Source organism: Metarhizium robertsii (genome assembly GCF_000187425.2).
Source record: "Metarhizium robertsii ARSEF 23 chromosome Unknown MAA_Scf_8, whole genome shotgun sequence".
Lineage (NCBI taxonomy): Eukaryota > Fungi > Ascomycota > Sordariomycetes > Hypocreales > Clavicipitaceae > Metarhizium > Metarhizium robertsii.
In genome coordinates, this window is record NW_011942226.1 from 1 (window position 1) to 10,521 (window position 10,521).

General features: G+C 49.1%; 4 protein-coding genes across 4 annotated transcripts; 2 read left to right on the forward strand and 2 right to left on the reverse strand.

Annotated features, from left to right (window-relative positions):
• Positions 1-2,890: 2,890 nt before the first annotated feature.
• On the reverse strand, positions 2,891-4,822 carry MAA_00864 (Major facilitator superfamily domain protein; the record flags this gene model as incomplete). The annotated part of the gene is made up of 4 exons (XM_007818862.1): positions 2,891-3,336; positions 3,417-3,641; positions 3,710-4,541; positions 4,652-4,822. The coding sequence occupies 4 exons, from the start codon at positions 4,820-4,822 to the stop codon at positions 2,891-2,893; spliced, it is 1,674 nt and encodes a 557-aa protein (XP_007817053.1).
• A 1,760-nt stretch (positions 4,823-6,582) lies between these two features.
• Positions 6,583-7,136, forward strand: MAA_00865 (Cytochrome b5; the record flags this gene model as incomplete). The annotated part of the gene is made up of 2 exons (XM_007818863.2): positions 6,583-6,693; positions 6,765-7,136. 2 exons carry the CDS (start codon positions 6,583-6,585, stop codon positions 7,134-7,136), a joined length of 483 nt encoding a protein of 160 aa, XP_007817054.2.
• A 228-nt stretch (positions 7,137-7,364) lies between these two features.
• MAA_00866 (uncharacterized protein) lies at positions 7,365-8,507 on the forward strand (the record flags this gene model as incomplete). Its single annotated transcript, XM_007818864.2, has 3 exons — positions 7,365-7,708; positions 7,758-8,324; positions 8,372-8,507. 3 exons carry the CDS (start codon positions 7,365-7,367, stop codon positions 8,505-8,507), a joined length of 1,047 nt encoding a protein of 348 aa, XP_007817055.2.
• Positions 8,508-8,914: 407 nt separating this feature from the next.
• MAA_00867 (DUF341 domain protein) lies at positions 8,915-9,739 on the reverse strand (the record flags this gene model as incomplete). Its single annotated transcript, XM_007818865.1, has 1 exon — positions 8,915-9,739. The coding sequence occupies one exon, from the start codon at positions 9,737-9,739 to the stop codon at positions 8,915-8,917; it is 825 nt and encodes a 274-aa protein (XP_007817056.1).
• Between the last annotated feature and the right edge of the window lie 782 nt (positions 9,740-10,521).

Here is a 10,521-nt window from a genome sequence, read left to right on the forward strand (position 1 = left end):
CTAGCTGACGTGAGGAATCTTAAATGCACCGCCGGCCGTGAACCTATTGGGCACCCTAGGAAAGGGTCGGGTGCACGAGACCGAATGAAGACATGATGTACTGAAGTTTTGTGACGGGCTGGCTAATGCATCCTGATGCCCAACGCTGCTGACATGCGTCGTCAACAACGAATATTGTCGTTCATGTATGGGTCTTGACAGGTATCAGGGTTTAACCAAGGACATCTAGGGGGACTCACTGGCCGAAATCTCGGCAATTTACCGAGGAGCATCTGTTGATGACAGACAAGGGTCCTTTTGTATGGCCTGTAAGACCCTTCTGCAATGTTACATGCTTTGTTCAGCGTCCAAGATATGCATTAAATATTTCAAGCTAGGAAGTAGTACAACTTCCGCCCAGCTTCATTGTGACCCAAACCTCAGCCATGCTGACATGGACGGCCAACACTCAGCATTGGCAAATCTTCGCCCAATAGACTACAAGCTTTATTTGTACAGTATTACCGTTGAGCATATCCTCGATCCGTCATTCTCCATATTCCTCTTACTGCAGTCAAGGTGCTGTAACCTGATACTCAAGTTAAAGTAGCTAGTACTCTCTCAGGTCTGGGTCCTATGCTATGGCCCCTACGATTTGACAAATTAGTTTATAGACGCGGTCGAATGAGGCCACAAAGGGGTAGCTCTCATCCGGACATGCGAGTGTGTGGATCACACGGTCTTGTTGGGTGCGAGCTTGGGGGAAACTGTGCTAAAAAGCACCAGTTGGTTGTTTGGCTCAGTTGGCAAGCATATATATAATTGGACAGTCTCTACATATGTAGTTCTTTGGAAGCACCCGAACATTGAATCTCTATCCGGACGCAGCCCCCACCATTCAGCCACACCGAAGCCACTAAGCCTCCGATTTCGCGACTGCATGTGGGGATAATTGAATATTCCCACTGTTGCGATTACAGAGTGCGTCCAGATGGAGAGTAGCGGCACTTCAGAACCTGCATTTTTGTAACTGCAGCAGGCTGCTTCCTTGGGTGGATTCATTCATGGAGCGGCTGACACTTAGCGTGCACTGATAAATATCAGTACCTTCTTGACGTTGCTGTTCCATCCAACAATCCACCGTTGCGGCGACTGCGTGAGCCGATATTGCCGCAGCACAAAACCATCGTAATCGTCTTGCTTTTTGACGTCATGTTCGCCACATTCAAATACAATGACACCACTCAAGATCATGAGTACATTAGCCGCTCCGATACTCCATCATCTGCCAGTAACAAGGAATATACCCGCACAGCTTGCGATTTATGTCGCGCGAGAAAGGCAAGTTCTGACCCTGTGTGCTACCAGCGTCTCACCCTGGGCGCCTCGCTTGTACGCCAGTATTGACCTGTCTACTCACAGTTAAAATGTAGCGGTAGTAAAGAAGGGTGTGATAGATGTCTCTCAACATCTAGCACCTGTACATACACTTTTAGCTCTGGTGTCGGCCCGGGAAAAAAGCGGCTTCGCAAAGTTTCGAGTCCGATTCCGACCTTCAACGCTCCCCTGCCCCAAAAGCCGCCGCCCTCGCCATCTCCATCGTTGCATCGCGGGTCGCGTCCTAGCTCCTCTACGGCTCACGCGGATGGTTATCAAAGCCGTGGCTCGCCGGGACCAAGGAGCAACAAGGGTGCTCGAATGCGGTACTCTCCAGGCACCGTAAACACAGCAGGACGCCATGGTCGACCGAACCAAGCTGACCTCTTTGACTCCCCTCAGCCGTGGCTGAATTTAGACATGGAAATGGAGACTCAGACTGACGCCCCGTCAGATGGAGATGACTTCTTAACGGGAGATGGGTTTAGCCTCTGCCCAGCCAAGCACACGAGCGCCGTTGCCCAGCCGCCATTGGCAGACAGCAGCGAAGACACGGCGCAGCTTGAACTCGCAGGCAGGCATTCATCGGCGTTGGTAGACATTATCGAGTTTTTCGACTTGGCTCGCTCCGCCAAAGACCAAGAAGATTCCATAACGAATCAGGAACGGCCACATGCTAGCGACAGGTTTTTGCCAGGCGGGACGGCGGCTTCTGCTGCATCGTCTGCGTCTCCCGCTCGCCGAGCAACTCAATCCCCGTCTCAGTATTACCCTTCATTTTCTTCATCTGCAACCAACCTATCCAAGCCATGTGGCTGCTTGTCATCCATGTTACAAACCCTGGAGGAACTTGGGACTCAGACCGGCGCCAACGCAACCGTCGCAACATCCGACACCCTGTTTCTCTACCTCGAGCAGGGTATTGACAAGTGCAGCACAATGCTCTCTTGCGTTACCTGCGACACAAACGTCTCCAATCCCATACTTGTTGTTACCATCGCGAATCAGCTGGCCGCAGTCCTAACGGAGCTGGTTCATCGCTTTATTCAATGCCAGTCCAGGGATACAGTCCCCACCGTATTTCAGTTCGGCAGATATAGCGTCAAACAAACGACTATGCGCACTCGACTGTTAAAGAGCATGATAGAATTACACGTCAAAGATCTCAACCAGCTGGTTGCTCGCCTACAAGACTCCATGGCGGGCAAGCCAGGTCTTCTGTTGGATGACGCCAAGAATAAAGTACAAGAGATGCAACAGTCATTACTTGCGTTTAGTGGGAATGCGAATACCGAAAGTAGGACTTGAGGCTTTGGAGTCGTGTGAATCATGGAAAATATACCGCAATATTACCATGTATTATCTAGCTTACTGATTGGTTTGCGGCATTAATCAGGCTGTTTATGACCCCAAAATGATGCTGCTTCTCTCCATGGTGTGAAGTGGCAGAGCGATATCCCACTCAACACGTCAATTCCTCTCCGTTGCGGCGAAAGTCGCCAGAAATCACACATCCGCGATCCGTGACGCCTCATTAACAGAAGACCTTTTCTCGCTTCATGGCTAAGCTGCTCAAGAAAGCTACTGCACCAGATACAAAAACCGGCACAAACGCATCCTGAATGGCCGTTGCGATTGCATGTACCGCCGCTGCCGCCAGCTCAGGGCTCGATGAACTAAGCAGGTCACTTCCGACACCCGCCACAGCGGATGAGATTTGTTGCACGGTAGCGTTGGGGAAGAGTTTTTCCAGACCTTGCTGTGCTATATTTACAAAGACTGCTCCCGAGATGCCTGTGCCCAATGCAATGCCGAGCATTTGACTGACGGTCATGAAGCCAACGCTGTAAGCAATGTCCTTGGGCGCAACCTGCATCTGGGCCACTGGGAAGCCGGCCTGGCAGTAGCAGCCAACACCGACTCCGAGCAGGATGGTGTAACCATACACTCTGGCGTTACTAGTTTGCTCATCTGCAGTATCTGGAAATTTGAGCACATCTTTGGTTAGCCAACTCGCTCTCAGTTGGTTGAATGAAACAGGGGTTGGCTTCTCGACTTACATAGTAAAGCACCGCCAATGGTTTGGAGCGCGGTTCCGAAGAGATACCATGGATAATAATACCCCGTCTTGGACATGAAGTGACCGTTGATAAGCACACTTGCTGAGAGAAAGAGAATAAGCGGGAGAATGTGGACGGAAGTTTGCAGGGCTGTAGCGCCCCGAGTGAATTGGAAATAGAGTGGTAGATAATAGATGCTAATAAAGCAGCCAAAGGCGGCAAACACTGCCAGGAGTCAGTAAATCGGTCAAAACCGTGTCACCCAAAACGAGCAACAAGGCAAGCAAACATACTCATTGTGGCGAATAGAAGAACCATTGTGTAGTTCCCGAAGAAATGTATAGGGAAGATTCGGTGCTCCATGGTTGTTTTCATAGTGTAGACCTGTTGAAGGCAGAATGCAACAAAAAGTACGCCAGATAGCACAAAGAGTGCGATACCACGGCCATCGCTCCACTGCCACAACACGCCGCCAAAATTCATTGCCATCATGATGCATAAGAATGTTGCCGAGGACAGCACGGCGCCAATATAGTCCAACATGGCCAAGCGAATGCGGAGCGGAATGTTGCCAAGTGGATGGTAGTCCGGCAGTACGATAAAGTATATCGGAGCCACAACACCTCCGACACACGGGTTGAGGTAGAACGCCCATCGCCAGGTGGCTGGGCTCTGGGCAAATGCGCCTCCAACTACGGGGCCCAGGACAGTCCCAATTCCCCACCAAAATCCAGTAAGGCTGAGATATCTCGGCCGTTCAACATCGCTCGTGCTGACAGAAAGGATCGTCAAAAGGCCCATGTACATGCCTGTTCCTCCGATGCCGGCAAGGGCTCTGCCCACGATAAAGGCATTGATATTGGGGGCACCACCGCACAGTGCTGAAGCACCCATAAATAGGGCGGTGGCTCCGAGAAAAAGCTTCTTGGCGGAGAATACACCGAATGCTTTGGACCATACAAGCGTGCTAGCGGCTGAGGCGAGGGCGAAGGAGACACCCAGCCAAGGGACGAGGTCCACATGACCAAAGGTGTTGACGATGGCGGGCTGGATGTTGGCGACGATGGTTGTGTCAAGAGCGTAGAGGAGAAACGAGGCTAAAAGGGAAACGACGACAAGAAACCACTGCAGTGAGAGCCGGTATTAGCAAGCTTTTTGTACTCTTTGTGTCGCAACCGACCTTCAGGTACACCAAGATCAGTCGGAACCGGTGCCTCGAATCTGATATTTCTTACCTTGATCCCATGGACAGACCGAGGTGGCGGCTCCTCTGGTGACTTTTCTGAACTTGGCTCTTGTGGTGGGCTGACTGTACTGTCGCTTGGTAAACGTCCATCTGGTGTTTTTTTGCCATTTTCCGAAGCACCTGTGTCCGCCACGACAGATGTGTCCAAGTGGTTGCTCATGCTGCAGAATATCGTTTTCGTAGCTTCCCAGATCGGAGTTGTCCCTGAAAATCTTTAATCTCGGTCCGATTTGTTGAAAAGGACGGTTTTCTGGACAGTTTCTTTGAGCCCTTGCTCTTATACGGAACCAAAAGACAGATTGTAATATGTCACAGCTTGGTAATCTTTATGCCTACGAAAGAATTGGAAATCCAACTTTCGAGGACACCGAATTTGTCAGTAAGTTTGTCATGCTGGCGAAATTTTGTTTCCCCGTCTCTGGTCGCAGTGAAATTAAACAACCAAGGTCGACGTTGGACCGGACGAAATTTGAGGCCGATTGAGGTTCTGCACGCTTATCAATAGCGTGGCGATTGGGCGGCTTCATTTAATGTGGGACCAGGAAGCTCGGAGGCATGCCTAATTTGGCCACTGCCTGAATGGGAAATGTCCCGATGAGGACAAGCGCCGACCGCCCGGATAGATCTTGTCTTCGGCGCCGATGCACCACAACCTAATTAAGTTGGCCATTGTCAATAAATATAAGCCCAATCGGACGTTGTACGTCTCTAGCAGAATTTTGTAGTCATCATGTATTAATAATGCGAGCTTCAGAATTGCGGATCATCCAGTGACTGTCTCCGGTATAGGGTATGGGCTCAAGTTGAATTGAGAGAACTAAAAGGCAGACGTCGCAACGGTGAAATCAACAAATCTAGCGTAGTTCATAAACTATATTTGTTGGAAGCTAGAAGTAGGCGTCAAAACTTCATAGGCTGTTATTGCATGCACTATATCTAGGGCAGCGCGAGGACAGATCAGGCTGCACGAGAAACATGCCGATTCATCTAATCTACGGAGTACTCCCTTGTGGCTGAAGGTCTACCTGATTCGCGAATCATATCAAGCCCCTGTCGGCAACTTTGCCGGCCAACTAGTCCTCTTGCGGGCTCTTGCATAGCAGTTCAACGGCCGAATGACAAGGAACTCGGGATCATACTGCATCGGTTCTTTACTAGCGTCGGTAAAATGATACCGATACACCAGATTTGCAAGTGCCAATTTTGCCTCCAATTTTGCAACATTGAGGCCCACACAGCCTCGGGGCCCAGCGGCAAATGGTGTAAATGCAACTATTTGCTTGTGGTCCAAAATAGCTGAGCTGCGTAAGGCAATCTACCATAGAGATGTTGGAGTAGGCCCAAGATCTAAGAATGGAGTCAGGGACGTAGTATCCGGCAATCTGACCCATGAGGATTGACGTAATATATATTATCCTAGAAAGGATATGACCCCAGAAAGCAAAAACCAAGACCTTAAGAGCTCTTGGTATGTCCGGCTTGGTACAGGGGCCTAATTGGGCGAGTGCCATGTTGGTCAGTCGTCCGACTTCCACACCCCCCGGTCTTTTTCAGCGCTTATAAGACATTGCTTCCTGACTGGGCATTAGCCCGAGCTCTTGGACGCGAATCGAGCAATGGCTCATTGTCGTTTTTAGTACTCGACAGTTGAAAGATTAAGCCAAAGTTGAATCGATCTGGGTAACATCAAACGCCGGCATGGAGTCTAAAGAAAACCTTAGCAGAGTACACATTGGAAGATGTTGCGCAGCACAACACTGTAGACAATTTGTGGGTAGTAATTCACGGGAAAGGTGAGTAAACGCTTTTTACAACCGAGCACAAGCAGGGAAGCCGAAGAAACTAGACTGACATGACGATAATGTCGAAGTCTACAATGTCTCGGGGTATTTGGACGACCATCCTGGTGGAAAAGATGTGATGCTCGAGGTGGCAGGTACCGATGCCACAGGAGCCTTCGAGTTTGTCGGTCACTCTGAAGACGCCTTTAAAACCCTCGTCAAGTTTGAAACTGGTTCTCTGGCGGAATATGTAAGTATCGCGGCGTCTTCTTGGTACTTTTAATTAGTTTTGTGGACAACTACCTAACCGAAAACACGCAGTCAGTTTGTGAAAAGAGGACAATGCGCAAGAAAATCTTGTCAGACGAGTTTGAGAATGAAGGGCTACCATTCTTCAAGGTGGCGTGGCACAGGACACAGCTTCTTGAAACGAAGCTAGAACTCTGGAAACGGCTCGGCTTGGTCACCTTGGGCTTGACACTCATACCTGTCATGTATGTTAAAGTTCTCCCCCACTACATATTTCAATTGGGCAGTGGCTTGGACTTTGGAGGCTTTCAGTCTGGCGTTCTCGCAACTTTAATATTGTTCGGCGCTCTGGCAGCGGCAGCAAGCGCCTGGTTTCGCCGCTGTGTATTTCACTACAAAGATGTGTTTGAGTACCCGCCGTATTATTCTTTGCAGGCTCAATAGTTTAAGTAGACAGTGCGGGCTGCCCAATAAGGAAAACAGTGGACATGTGTGCATGCGAAAGCTTTCAATTGCTTATAATACGGTGTCTCGCCCACACAATTGTTCCAGCGTTACGTCGAGACTGGCACACCAAGCTTCATCACATGTTGGTCCGAAGCCTACCAACACTTCTTTACTGTCGATATTTGATGAGAAAGTAACATCATTTACCAACTATATTGCTCAGAAATGAGCTGGTATATGCATACATACTTTGTCGGATTGGCTGCGGTCGGTTATGACGCACTTTGGGGCTCCTTGGTTAAAAACGGCACGGCGACAGCTTTTGGTGCTGTAAAGGCTTCGGGTACGCTTCCAGACGGCAATCTGCTCCAGAAAGTTTACACCAAGATCCCATTTCTCGATCAATTTTTACTGTCGCCCGTGATTTTTTACGATGCGTTGCTTCGAGATAGAAACCCTGTGTACCGGTCGCTGCTCGTCAGCTTGTTTAGCACTATGCAGACGACCGCTTTCTGCACCATCGCTCATGGGTGGCTGGGTGGAAGCCCCAGGTTATGGTGGAACATTATGTAAGTGAGAGCTAATGTCTCAAATATACCAAGATTGACCAAATTCTAGAGAGTCTCTCCTTTGGGGTGTTTTCAACCAGAGCTACGGCGCTGCTTTCGTTTATCCGCTATACTGCTTTGCTCACTTGCATCAACTCAAAAACGAGGGCATTAAAGAGAAAAACATGAAGAAACTGTCTACAGAGGATGCTGAGGCGCTTTTATATACGAGCATAGTCGCGGCCGTGTTACCTGCCTGGTTAATCTACCCTGCGTTCGTCTCTTGCTCCAGCGAGACACGACAATTCTTAATAGCATCCTACCGAACAACTCCAACCATCCTCGCACTTGCGCAGCCAGTCATAGCTGTCCTGATCAAACGATGTCGCAGAATTCCTTTGGACGGAAGCTACATAGGTCCGCTTGTCAAAGGGTCGTTGTATCTGTCAGGGGCATGTTCCGCTTTGGGTCACTTGTACGCTTTGGCTACATCCTTGGCATTGGCACCAGTTACTCTGACTGGAATTTTCTGGCCGTGGACAACTAGTATGGATATCTCTAGCATTTCGGTCATTGCCCAAGGTTGCCACCTCTTCTTACAGAACGATTGGTGGGTTATCCTTGCTGCCTTTGTTCCGTATGCTTCCGCCATATTGAGCTCAGCAACCTGTAGCCGTATCCCAGGCAAGACCTTGTCAACTTTATCGTGGGCAGATACGCAGGTATGCCAGCTTGGAAAACTTTTGGCGGCCTTGCTGCTCTTGCTGTTGTGTTTTCACTCGGCGCAGTATTGGCTTGGACAATGGCGGCCAAGGTTTGAGATGACATCTCCACCCCGTTCTGAGATGGTTTGGCTCTCATCAACCCAGTTTTGCACATATTCAAAGCCTGCGAAGTAGAGTGGTTTAGCGAATCAAGAGTAAAATGACAGAAGATTGATCCATGATAACTAGATGCGGAAAGGCCACATCCATATCCAAGACAGGGGACAATGGAGTTGAGATGTTTTCATGTGACAAGTTTGGTGTTCGCGCCATAATGAAGCAAATATATAACTCTATCTATAATCTGGCCATTTAAGTAGGACTACCCTTGGTTTTGCCGCATCTTGAGACCCAACATGTTTAATTACACCAACACGAGGTTATAAAACTACAACAAGCCTCGAGTAGGTAGCCTTCGCAAGGCCACATGAAAGGTGGCCTGGTTGGCGCTTTCCGTAACAGCCTATTCAATAGCTTCCACCAGCCGGTCCACATCTGGTTTCTTCGAAGGTGCAGCATGCCCACCGCTGTGTTGATGCACACGCGCCATGGCTGGATCGCATAAGCCCATGACCAAGCGAGACTGTTCCATCATGGGCAAATCATCTTTCTTCCCGGTGAAATGTACCGTCGGGAGCTGGATGCGATGCGTTGTCAAAGCGGGATGCAACACGCGAGGCACTTTTTGCGGATCTCGGTGTTTAAAGAAGGCAATGTCATAGTCGGGCATAGTAGCTCCAATCTTTCGAGCCATCTTGAAGGTGGTGGCGAGGTACTCAGCGAATACACTGTCGGATACGGCCAGTTTCTTGGATATTTTATCAGGGAAATGGTGCACCGCTTCATAGTTCTGCTGAACCAAACGCTGGACGATTGGAAGACAGTGCAAATCATCCGGTGAAAATGCTGCCACGGATGAGAGGAAGATGGCAAATCCAAATGGAGGCGCCTTATCTGGATGCTGCGCCTGGTGGTCGAGAATATAGGAAGCTGCAACAGAAGCACCCTGGCTGAAGCCTATAACCCCGTCGAACGGGCCATCATCTTGGATGAAATCACTCAGATCATCCAGAGTATCACGGATTTCCGCTGGTGTATACCCCGTCGTGTAAGAATAGAACGGCCCGTTATAGTACGGCGCCATTCCTGGCCCTCTTTCTCGTCTAACTGCGCCATCAAGATAGACAAACTCGTAGTTCTGGCTCAGGGCTCTCACTACAGGAGTGAGCTGGTCTCGCAATATTTCCGCTGACGAACCAACGCCATGGAGTGCCAATATTCTTTTCATTTTGGTAAATGGAGTTGTGTACTGTAAGTGATGAGAGGTTCACGATAAAATTTTCATACTCACGGTTTTCCTAATAGCGCTACCCAACCTGTCTGTTGTTGCTACAAGACGACTCACAAACGGGCTTTCCCAGCGTTGCCTATCAAGAAATGGGTCAGCCTAATTTGGAATCTTCGCTCCCAAGAGAATTACCAGAAGGGTAATTTACGAAAATGTGACGCTGAATAAGTCCTAATTCGGATGTCACCTATTCTGATGACTGGAAGGATCTGGTTGCATGTGTATATGTACCCGCAAATTCCAAGATAGGCAGTGCTCCGATTGACACGACAAATGACAAGGCAAGTCGCGCAGCACATCCTTGGCTACCCGTTACGTACAATCATCCAAATCCAGTTTTTCGAGACATGGGCGAAACCATGTTGAAAGATGCACAGTGGCAAGAACGTTCCGGCCTACACCAGCATCAACAATCAATAGAATAGCTTCGTGAATCCCGATTCGGAAGCGTTGGATTTGGATTTGGCCAGTTTAGTGTAACTGTCGAACCTCTCATGGCCGTCTTGATGGATTTGACCATAAGTATTCACGCGTAGAAAGAAATACCTACAAATGTAAATCTTGGAATTTCACGTCTTTCAATGCCGCCATTGTTGTAATATACCTCACAGATTATTGCAGGACGACTCAACTACCGCCATGGTTCATCCAAGAATTGAGTGCAACGGCCACGGTGCTGTCCGTAACGATGAGTTTCTTGATGTGACGGTACAAGGGCACGA